The sequence below is a fragment of the Oncorhynchus tshawytscha genome, linkage group LG03 (assembly GCF_018296145.1).
Source record: "Oncorhynchus tshawytscha isolate Ot180627B linkage group LG03, Otsh_v2.0, whole genome shotgun sequence".
NCBI classification, from domain to species: domain Eukaryota; kingdom Metazoa; phylum Chordata; class Actinopteri; order Salmoniformes; family Salmonidae; genus Oncorhynchus; species Oncorhynchus tshawytscha.
Window position 1 is genome coordinate 20,791,821 of NC_056431.1, and position 12,558 is coordinate 20,804,378.

At 40.8% G+C, this 12,558-nt stretch overlaps 1 protein-coding gene across 1 annotated transcript; it reads right to left on the bottom strand.

The window, feature by feature from the left end:
- Positions 1-5,453: 5,453 nt before the first annotated feature.
- On the bottom strand, positions 5,454-12,238 carry LOC112245004 (neurexophilin-1). The gene is made up of 2 exons (XM_024412940.1): positions 11,817-12,238; positions 5,454-7,029 (listed from the first exon to the last, which is right to left on the bottom strand). The coding sequence occupies exons 1-2, from the start codon at positions 11,889-11,891 to the stop codon at positions 6,268-6,270; spliced, it is 837 nt and encodes a 278-aa protein (XP_024268708.1). The 5' UTR covers positions 11,892-12,238; the 3' UTR covers positions 5,454-6,267.
- Positions 12,239-12,558: the final 320 nt, after the last annotated feature.

The following is a 12,558-nucleotide window of genomic DNA, read 5'->3' on the forward strand; positions in this document are numbered from 1 at the left end:
CTACTTAAGCGACACAAGAAAATGGAACATCTTAAAATAGTTTTTTGTTGGCAATACAATTCAATCAGGATAGACTCACAGAGAAAGGTTATCAATTTATGAAGATCTCAATCAGACCGGAGGCTACCTAACTGATTGTTTCTTTCTGTCTGACAAGTGCCATTCTCCTACTGCAGCTTGTGTCCCCACACTTGAGGATAATCTCCATTAATATCTTGTCTTCCTTGTCACAGTCTTGTTCTTTGTTAAAATACTTCCCTCTACCCTCTCAGTCTCTGCTACATTAGCAAATGTCACAATTAACGACTAATTGAGCAAATTGGGTTGTGTCTGCAATCAACAAACGGCGTATTATTTCCCAGTACACTGGGTCAACATGAAAATGAAAAAAGATGTTTGTCACTATAGAGGTTTCCACTCCTCAGGATCCCCTGACCCCCAAATGGACTATTCCTGCCTTGATAGGTCACGAACAATTGCCCAATTGACTTTTCTCTCCAGTTAAGCTTGATGATAAGGAACCATGGCATTTACTGAGAACCATAATGCACTGCTCTTATCTCTGTATCTGCTGTACAGTAAAGCTATGTCTGGATTTGATGGGAAACAATTCTAGATTGTTCATGTAGATTGGTCGTTTTTATTAATCCATAGGTTGGGAGTCACAAATTCCACTCTCAATCCTTCTCATGATGGACCTAGGCTTTATACCAGGTTAAAATTATACAAACGAGATGTATAAAAACCTAGGTCCATATTTTACACAGCATACTTGACCACAAAACTCCTCCTGACCATTCTTATAAGGATTATGTGCATTTTACCAGCCTTGTATCTCGACTCTTACAGATGGAGAGAGAAGACCTAATAAAGGCTTTATGCCAAAACCCAGTGCTTTCCCAACATGTCTTTCTCTCTAGAGTAATGACCAGTTAAACCCTTTTTTTTAACCTAAACGTCTCTGCCCGTCTCTGTTACAAAGTAGTGTCTGTTTCTCTCTACCTTTCCTCAGTTTGTCACTAGAACACAATCCAGATTCCAAGCTGAACTCCTCGGTGCCCAGTCATGATTCATCACTTCTTCTGCTTGTGTTTGAAGATTAGTCTGTAGTACAGATACATCCTCACTGGGCATCCGGGCAGCTTAGAGGCCAAAATCCATAATCCCTTCCCCTTCATGGGAATTGTCCATGCACTTTACTACACTGCAATACGGTCCCATTTTCAGCAGGCTTTCAAGTCCCAGCCACACACAACCAGAGATGTGTATGTTGTGTGTTTCACCAAGTGTTGATTTTGAGCGTTAGATTGAGATATTGTATTTTGGATCCCCTACTTAGCAACAGTTAATGGTTGTCAGTTACTCTTGGAATAGATGTGACAAGCCCTCTTAATGTTCAAACTACTCAAGAATATTTGCTTTTAATAGGTCGAATGACATTGGAATCAAGTCTTGTCGTAGTTTCTCTGAATTTCACTGTACAACAAATAGCATAAGCCTTTGTCAGGGAAAGTAAAGTACTATCTGTTAATGCCAGTGTCTGGCTAGTTCCATCCCCACACTGTTTGGCATGTGGCACTGAGGGCAGAATTCACGTCACTGTGTTGGCACAGAGTTTGACTCATTCAAGGTTGAGCCTTGATTTAATGGTGATGCATTTTTTTAAGTGCATCATCTCTCTCTCTCTCTCTCTCTGCGTAGCACCTAGTTCATCTCTGTCACAAACATTGCCTTTCCATCTCACCTTTAGCGGTAGAGGTAGGAGGAGTGGTTCTAGAGATATAAATCAATTGAAAACTAACCCCCAGCTCAAAAACATGCCGACCCTGATTGTTTCATTGCCAGAATATCCAAGGCGGGGTAGCAGCAGAGTAGTTCAAAGTAAACATGGCACTTTATACATCAACTGGTCATGAATCATAAATACTTTTATTTACATGTCTGGACATGTTTTTTCAGTAAATGAAATGGGGCCAAACATATTCAGACATGGGAGCTGGGTTCAGCCTCTTCTCCTCTCGCTGGCAATACATAACGATAGCAGGGCAACACAGCTACATTGTCCCTGCTGATTGGAGGGCTTGATAACACAGATGATGGGTAGAGGAATGTGTGAGAGGCATGTAAATCCCCTTAAGCCTCATGTAATTTGCGGAAGCCAATGGATCCTTAACGTAAAAACGTCAATACTTTAGATCACACAATTTCACACTTACCATTGATGCTACATCAGAACGATTCAGCCCTACTTAGCGTAATGTGGTAATATAATATTGTATACCCAGCTGTGTAACTATTACGCTAAATTGAAAACGCTTCCTCAAGTCACCTTTAGATAGCCCTCTATGGAACATTTGATTCCTGGCTTGATTCTCTTTATTCTATTGAAACAATAGGTCGAGTAATAGTTGACCTGCTCTGAGTTACAGTGAAAGCTGTTGGAAATATCCATACAGAGTTTGAAAAGTGTACCAGCTGACAACATGAACATGTAAAAAAACTGGCTTCAGAAACTGTCTTACTGAATATAATGTGAGAATGTGTAGGTGTGGAAGCCTTCTGTTCCAGAGAGGAACACAGACAGATGTTCATATGGTGGGGCGATTGCACTCAAATGATGTCAAATATGAATTCTCTTCGTACAGTTGAACGTTGAATAGAATTATGTCCTTCTCCAAATGGCAACAATTTGCCTGGAACTGAGTGGCAAAAGTTTAGCATGTCAAATATTGCTGCACGAGCAGTTTGACAGGATTAATAGAGCGTAAACTTAATTTCATGTTGCCACAATTCATTCTATTCAGATGGGCTAAATAGTAGTGTTCATTTTGCAGCATATTTAGGTGCGAAGTGTTCATACCTAGTTCTGCCCAGGGGCATTAATCCAGAGTAATGAAACGATCCTATCCTCTGTGGCTTTTTAATCTATTCACTGGGAAAGTAATTGACAAGCCACAGTATGTGCATTAGGATAGCTCCATCACCAAAGGACAGCTGTCACTAAAGCAATTAAAATGACAAAGTTTAATTAATTCTCTCTAGTTTTACCTGATATGAGACGCTCACAATGAGTGAGCTTTCATTTGCAGGATCGTAATAGCGTTTGGACAAGAGCAATTCATTTGTAATTCAAAAACCACACGCCATTGTCTGCTAGAGCTTTAATTCGTCAGTATTTCACACAGAAATTAACACCACAGATTCAAAGCAAAACACCACATGAATTATGCAATAACATAAGATATGAAATGACAATAATGAATTATTCTGGAATTAGATGCCAATTGCACATACTCAAATAAGTCATTTGACATCCCATCTGATTATCTGTTTATGAGTGATGTGCTATTTGGTCACTAATATAGATGTCATATCAGATAAAGAGCTAGGCTAACCAAGTGTACCTAGCCCTACATACAGTACGTGAAGGACTGCAACAAGCATGATACTTACCATGCTTTTAGCTTAGCTTCTTGAAAAAGGACCAAGACACAATTAATTACGGAGCCAACTACCTCCCGACACCAGGAGAGCAGTATCCCAATAACTTTTTAATCCACCTAAATGTCAAGGCAACGTTTACAGGTCTCCTCCCAGTCTCCAATGGTTGCCAAAAGGCCAATGGTTAGTCATCTGTTTACTCCTGCAGCTGCTGGATGTCGTTGGGAGTCTGAAGGAGAAATCCCCTGATTCTATCTGCCATTTGTGACAGTTCCCCAGACCACATTAATCAGGAAGTTCTCTGAGAGCAGGAGGAGACCAGAGGCTTGGTGTATGGCTATGGCCCAGGACAACTGCACCAACGGACTGGATCTGGGATGGGGGATAATTCACTCATTGAAAGCCTTGTGTTAATCATGCAGTAGTATATTATAGATGGAGGGTTTCATTCATAGAAATGGTACCAGATAGAGCTTAGACTCAGAAGCAAGTGCAACTATCGGACATGGCCCATCATAAAAGAGTGCAGTTGAATTCATATATGTATTTCAAAGAAATAATAATTAGCCATAAATCAAGTATAATGTATTACATAAAATGAAGACGAGTGTCCAGGTTGGCAACATATTTAACTGAACTTATACAGAAAATGACTCTTTATAAAAATGGAAGACCCACTCAAATAATATAATCTGAAACATTTGTCATCCAGTAGCCATGACAGATAACTGCTCTCAATTTACGAGTCAAATGTTAACGTTTATTTCTGTCAGCTTTGTTCATTCACATCATAAATCCCTGTTCACACTCTCTTATCAAATAGGCCCCTCTCTTCACAGGAAACAAATCCTATTTCTTATAAAGTACCTTGTCAAATCTTCCATTCCATGTTTCAGTTGTGTCAACAACAAACGAGTCTGTGTGCAAGTGTACAGTACTAAAGACCTTGTAATAGTTGACTAGTTAGATGTACAATGCAAACCGCATAAAAAAAACGATACCTCAAGGTGCCTATCAACCTCATAAAAGGGTTTCCATTCCCATTGTGTGTCAGTGTAATTCCCAGACATTATTCTCTCACACAGGGATGACAATCACAGTGATGGTTCTCAGAGATGTTTCGCAATCAGCTACAAGCATCACATTTGCATAATGAAAGCTCAACGGCCAAATAGAATATCCTGTATCATTATCGTATTGTGTTAATTCCTTCATCATCATCCAGAATTTGCGTTATTGATGTCAGAAGTGGTTGTCATCATGTGTGGAGAGATGCCTCTGCAGTTTAATACATGTCCTCTGGCAAGCAGCACATTTTATGCTGTAACTTCCTTTGATTTCCTTGATTTAATGTTTTATAGCGAACAGAGTGGGGACTCTTTACTGTGTTTTTTCCCTCATGGGGCAAACATAAATGGTTCTTTTTTAAATATTGAAATACACTTAGATCCATAATGAATGAAAGTCCTCCGTTGATCTGATTTACTCTGCATTCACTTGTGTCGGACAGGATATAACTGAGGGCAAGAGATTGCTATAAACAGGGCATCAATGTCAGAGCTGAAAACCATTGCTAACAATATTTTCTTCGTTATCTACCAACAACAATGTACACTGAGTATACAACACATTAAGAACACCTTCTCTTTCTATGATATAGACTAGGTGAATCCAGGTGAACGCTATGATCCCTTATTGATGGAATTGGTTAAATCCACTTCAATCAGTGTAGATGAAGGGAAGGAGACAGGTTAAATAAGGATTTTTAAGCCTTAAGACAATTGAGACATGGATTGTGCATGTGTGCCATTCAGAGGTGGCAGGCACACCTGTTTGTGTCAAGAACTGCAACACTGCTAGCTTTTTCATGCTCAACAGTTTCCTGTGTGTATCAACAATGGTCCACCATCCAAAGGACACCCAGCCAACTTGACACAATTATGGGAAGCATTGGAGTCAACATGGGCCAGCATACCTGTGGAATTGGTTGACACCTTGTGGAGTCCACACACTGAAGAATTGAGGCTGTTCTGAGTGCAAAAGGGGGCGCAAATCAATATTACGAAGGTGTTCCTAATGTTAGGTGTACTCAGTGTTAATCTGTAGGAAATGTTTTTTAATATAATTGTTCTTATTAAATGTAGCCTAGATTCTAGATGCCTGCTGTTTAGTGTGTATTTTCCCCATGTTGATGTTTTAATAATTCACTGAGACTGAAAAAGAAACAATTCTGAAAGGATCTGTATTTCTGGCTGTCATACAGATACAAACACACAACGATATAGATGGCACGTCTTAATGCGTTCTGACACTTTCCTTCGCAGTAAGTCGGCATCTACCTACTTAATTTCCGCTTTGTAATCACCGGTGACAAACAGAAATGGACAGTGAGAGAGAAGGAAAATTCAAAATGCTATTCCATCAACACACAATTAGAAGATCGAAACTGTTTCTAATAGAATAAAGTGGGCTTTATCAGTTATTATTTACATAAATGACAAATCTTCAGAGAAGGCTCCGGCTGAGCACTTTCTTATAGCTACTGCAGAGGGTCAAAATACATGAGTAAAAAGTATGCCAAGCCAGGAAATGTTGCGTACTAATTGCTCTTACAATGGCCATAGGGAAGGTCTGCTCAGTGTTGCGATCTCACAAGCAGCAGGGATTCATTGGCTTTAATAATACCTTTTAACAGTTCCGTTCCGACAGTAAAGCATCCTCCCCTGTTCTATTGAGGGCCGTGCCAGCCTAGCTCAAATCAACTGACACCTCTCAGGAGCGAATGCCCTGTCTGTCTCTGTTCCTTTCCCTTAGCCGCTCAGCCAATCACCCGGTGGGGAGGTAGGGAGTATCGCTGTGGTAGTTGTAATCTGGACACACTTTCTGCACCAGCTTGTAGTCGGTGCTGTAGAAGGAGATGTAGATGCAGATGACTTTGAAGGGCTTGGAGCACAGCCAGGACACATGGCTCTGGGTCTGCTCCTGAGGGCAGCTCTGCGAGGGGTCGTGGGAACACAGCGACTTCCTGGTGCCCTTCTCCACCTTCTCGTACTCCACCCTGCAGTTGAACAGCTTGGTGTCTTTGGGCTCAAGGACCGTCGACTGCTGCAGCTGGAACTCCACGGCCTTGGTGGGCGGCACCAGCCCCACCGACACGTTGCCCTGGCCCGTAGCGTTGTGGCGGAAGTAGACGCTGAACGTGCCGTTGCCGTGGTCTACGATCTTCCCGGTGATCAGCAGGTTGAGCTTCACTGTCTTGATGTTGGAGTGGAAATCCCCCCAGCCGAACATCTTCTTGAACTTTCCTGTCTTGACGATGGGTCTCCTCTTGGATCGGGAGCGTGGGTCATGAAGGCTAGAGGTGTTGTGGAGCCAGTCCCAGAGCTCCTGTTTAGAGTACGGTTCCAACTTGTCATAGTTCAGATCCAGGCCAGACAGATTCTTGTCATAAAAGGTCTGAGAGAGCAGATGACTGATGGATACGTCCTTGCTGGTGTCTGTTGTCCAGAGGTCCTTAGCTCTTGACTTTGGTCTCTCTGACTTCAGAACGTCTGAACTTCCAGATGCAGATGAATGGGCACTTGTAACCTGTGGAAAACAAAGAGACATTGCAATCCTATTTCAATGATGAAACACAACAGGCACAAACCATTAAACAAATAAGCCTGCTGTGTAGGATAAAAAGTGATATGTCCTTGATATGCCATTGTTTTGTTTTATACCAATAGATCAAACATGAACTGTCTGTCTGAAATGGCAATAAAGTCAATTCCCATTTGAAATTCAGTGATGCTGAAGGTCGTGACTAATGGATATAGAAAGAATATGAGACAAATTCAGTGCATGACACAATTGGCTCGTATGAACACAGTGCCCTTTATCAAGAGTAAAGCTATTCCAATCCTGCCATACATATAGATGGCTGAAGCGTTTATTCAGTAGCCTACAGACGTGACGCAACACCAGACGATTACCCGCTGAATGTATCCTGAACGGTTGATTGATGATTCCTTTACTCCGGCCCTCATAATAATACAGATGACAGGGCTAAGATTCCCACTGCACTTCACGAAGAATGGTGACAGTGATGGCCTAACCCCATCTGTGGAACGTGACAGCAGATCTATCTGGGCAAAGTCTTACATCTTGTACCTTTACCTCAGATCAATACTAGGAGAATAAGGTCTCTCTTTCAGAAAGTTGAATGGATGACATTGCGGTATGGTAGTCTGTATATTGCGACAGTTCTAGTGTGAATGCATGTTGGATTTGGACGTAGCATACTTCATTTGAAAAAGGTCATTTGTGGTGCTCAAGCCTAATTTCAATCTCATCTTTGTTTTGGACCAAATATGACTTCATACATTGAACATGAAAACTATGAAAGAAATTGTGCAAAAACCTAATTATAATCTGCCATCTTGATTTAATTTGAAACTTTTCTTCAGCAATGTGAGTTATAAAGGGGACAGTTGACTAAACTCTGGTTAAATAATTGGTATTTTTTGCACTTTGCACAATTATTTTGCACTAAGGAAATGTCGCTGCAATGTCGCTTAACTTATACATTTGCGTTCTCCATCTGAAAAGAAATAGGAACGGTTGAGTGCTTCAGTTCCACTGAATAGGAAGTATGACCCATAATTCAAATAAGCCCCATTTATTTCCCAAGGCTTTCTCTTTCCTGATTCATTAGCAGTGGGGTCTCCAATGACCAAATGAAAAATAGCTTTCATAGAGCTGTAATTACCTGTGCTGCTAAATGACTGAAGCTTAATCTCAATGGATTCTCCCTACTTGGAAGGACAGACAACCATTATTTTCTCTCTCTCATTTAACCTTTATTTAACCAGGAGAAAGACTCAAGGTTAAAAGCTTATTTCGCGAGGGCGACCTGGAAAATAAAATATTTAGTTTTCCCTTTAAGGATCTCACAACATATATCCCATTTAGTTGATTCAGACATGTTTCTCCTAAGCAATCATATGCACAATTACACTGTATAGGATACATCTTATATTCACAACATTTTCTTGAGAGTTAGCTTGGTCTTTACTGTCTTGTCATGAGGGTTATTATACTGGGTTCAACACTGACATCCAATTAGCTTTCATCTGAAGCACCTGCCAGCCTGTGCAAACTGTCATGGTCGGGATTAGAGGGCTCCATGTCACATTCACAGAGACCCCAATTCCCGGATTATAACCAACCTGTAATCCACACGACAGAGATTAGGCAAATCGAGGCACTCCTGACTAAACCAACATTTACATCAAGGCAGCCTTGCCTGAGGAAACAGGGGAAAAGGCCAAGCTTACCTCGCTCTGTTTGAGAGCATGTGAGACGGAGAAGACAGAAAATTAAAAAATGTTTCGCTGGTGTTAAATGGAGGTGGAGAAACAGGTTGTCACCAACAGCTGTACTGGGGTGAATTTGAAAAATGTGAGGCATTGCTCATCAGCCAGTTCTAAATCTCACTTTTTGTCAATCTTACCTGTGGCCTCAAACAAACCAGAATTCCTGCACATGATTACACAAATGCTGGGATGATTTTATCATGGAGGACACCCTGTTAAAACCTTATTGGAAATACCCTAGCGAGTCCTATTGAAAATACCCATAGACATAATGTGGTAAACACAGTAGATGGATGAACCTGAATGCTATCTCTTCCTGTTATTAAGGCATCCTTTCCCTAGAGAGAGGAAGATACAGTCTGGTACTGTACAGTAGCTTCCCTTAAGATAAGGAGGATATGCTATAGGTTAAAATCCCAATATAGCAACAATGTCTTGTTCTGATAAGACAACCTTGCTAGCTAAAAAAACACCTTGGAGAGACTATTAAACGTGTGAGCTTTCATTCACTGAAATGGTACTGCAGCTGGAACTCTTAGGGGAGTTTCTGGGGAAGACTTGTCTCTTCTAACAGACTGTTACCATTTTAGCAACTAAATTAAGTTAATTCTGGGTGCTGTGATTAGCTGACACTTCCTGTTTAAACAGTCATTAGAGCTGGAATGGTTGGAACCAGCTATCTCTATTCTTATTCAAAGCAAAATGTAGTCAATCTTGTTTAGGTAGTTGGAGTGTTTTGTTTACCATAACTTGGCTCAGGATTTTGTGTTCTAGTGAAACAAAATTGCACCATGTTGATGAATCAATATACATCCAAGAATCATGGCCAATCCACCCATTCTATTTAGCATATAAAGGATCTTCACTGACATGACATACTCGAGGTCCCTTTCAACTCTCAGCTACCATATGTGCCTAAATGAATCTCAGAGAGCACCTTACAGCACTGGTCAATCATAACCATTCAGAATGGTCCGCAGGGACATGATTCCATCGTTCAGTGAGCAGAATGGAATTGGATCTAAGCGCAGTAAACTGTACACATCTCCAGGGATATGTTTTAGGGCAGATGTGGCCTACTCTTCTCCTGGAGAGCTACTCCCCACAGGGTTTTGTTCTAGCCCTAATCTAACACTTGATTCTACTAATCAGTAGCTCTCCTGGGGGAGCTGGCCATCACTTTTTTAAGGGATCGTTTGATTGTACTGATATCCAAATTGATCTTGGAAAATGTAGGATTTTCTTTCTCTGATGTTTTCATGGATCAGCTATAGCATTCTCAGAGATGAACAGAGATCAGCATGAAATCACCAGAAAGCTCGGTCTCCATGTTACCCCAACTGTTACCTGAGGGTGTCAAAGATTATGGGCTTTAGAGTGAGGCATTTCAAATAGGTGTGAAATAGAATGGTAGACTATCAAACATAGCAAACATAGGGCGGTATTATCGCCATGAGGTCTGTAGAGGATCAAAACGGTCAGCAGTTGGACTGAGGGTATGATCGTGGCAACAACAAAAAAAATGCCACTAGTTTCTCCAACTCACCCAGAGGATAAATACATAATCATTTTATTTCACACACGAGTTGGTTCAAAGGCATCCGAAATAAGTTTGCGAGGTTCCCATGGGTCTGTCAATCTGTCGAAGGAGCTCGAGGCTAGAGTTTAGGATGCGCCGAGCACAAAACAATTATGAGCACCCCATTAAAGCATGGCGAAGCAATTTGGAGGCGAAGCCTGGGAAAACATCCACATCAAGTGGTACAGTTGAGAGTAAACACTTTCTATACATCCAACACTTCATGTTTACAGTACTGTAATGACATTTTACAGTAATATAGTATTAGTTTAATATAATTGCATCATAATCAACTGAATAAAAGTGTTCCTTAAAAAAGACAATGCTTCATTAGTTCAGGGGATAAAATGATTAGTGAGCCTAGTCAAGTGTGAAATTGAGTTCATCATTTTCAAGACTGCGAATTAAATTCGATAATGGGAGTTAAGTCGTAGAAACAATTATTATTAATTGACTTATTTCAATCACTATGCAAATTAAGTGCTGATAACCCAGTGTAACTATTGAAGATTAGTCAACTTTGTGGGATTAAGTTCAAATAATGTGTAAGAGACAATTTGGGCCTGTTTCTCTTGCTTGCCTGTTGACAGATTTACCTCACGCAGGGTTACTATGTACCAGACGATTAACAAAATTGGGATGTCAGAAACTGTGGCATAACAATAAAGATATTATGTCAAGCTTATCAAAAGGTGAAAGGTCAAGCGCGAGTACTTTTCAACGGAATGGAGTGACTCAAATGGGAGAGTAATCTGAGTTGATTGATTCAAATTAGATCTACAACCATCGCAATGGGAATGACAAAATGTTTCCCTCTGCACACAACACAATAACACATCTATTAAAACAATAGATGAGTCAAAGATGTAAAGGGAAATTTCACAGTTGTTCAACTTCATATTCCTCATCTCCAGCACCATCCCAACATCAACATATGCGAAAATGGCGCGTTTCTATGTTTTGTAGTAAAAAAAGATAAAGGAAGATAAGTGTTTCCAATGACATCGTCGGTGTGCATCGTGTGATTTTAACCAATTGTTAATATGCATTGCCTACTAATTGTCTACTAATTGGTTGACGATGTCATTGGAAATACTTTTCTTCCTCTATTTTCTTTACTACAAAACATAGAAACGTGCAATTTTCACATATGTTGATGTTGGGGGTTGCTGGAGATGATGAATATGAAGTTGAATTACGGTGACATTTCCCTTTAAGAGTAAAATCACAGACTGGTGCTCTCCAAGGTGCTGAAAAGTATACTCAAAATATGTATGCAGCATATACATTTACCAAACACTTGTGAGTCAAAAGATCTTTGGAAAAATCCTATGGCACAGACAACATCTGTACATTTAGCTGGTAGCTTTGAACTCAAGATTTCAATAGATGGAAAAATATATTTTTACTAGAGAATTTACAACAAAAGCTCAACTTACCATAGAAATGAGTGACAGGAGAACAATGCACCAACATGTGGACTTCATTCCTCTTGGTAGTCCTTCACTTTTCATGCCAACCTATACGCAAAACCCTTTCTTGAAAAAAATCGAATTGACTAGGTAAAAATGCCACAACTAGAGATAAATGACAAAAGGAAACATGAAAAAGACCCTGGAGCAAATAGCAGGGATCAATCTTCAGATTGACTGAGGGCTGAAAATCAAATGCTCTGTCTATGTTTTGTCTATTGGAAGATATGAATGATACGTTCTTTGTGGTAGGATTAGTGGCGGTGTTGCGTGAATGGTAGTGCTTGTAGGTCTGATTGTCAGTGTGATGTGATGTTTTATAGAGCGAGAGAAAGAGAAGAGAGAAAGAGGCAAAGAGAGAGAGAGGGATAGAGAGAGATAGGAAGAGGGAGAGGGAGAGAGAGAGGGGTAGAGAGAGAGAGAGAGAGGTAGAGAGAGAGAGGTAGAGAGAGAGAGGTAGAGAGAGAGAGAGGCAGGAAGAGGGAGAGACAGAGGCGAGGAAGAGGGGGAGAGAGAGTGAGGAAGAGGGAGAAACCGAGCTAGAGAAAGACAGAGAAAGGAGAGCGAGGGAGGGAGTGATAGAGTCAGGAAGAGGGAGAGACCGAGAGAGAGAGAGAGGAGAGCGAGGAAGGGATAGAGAGAGGCAGGAAGAGGGAGCGAGAGGGGGTAGAAGAGAGAGAGACAGAGAGAGAGAGAGAGAGAGAGAGAG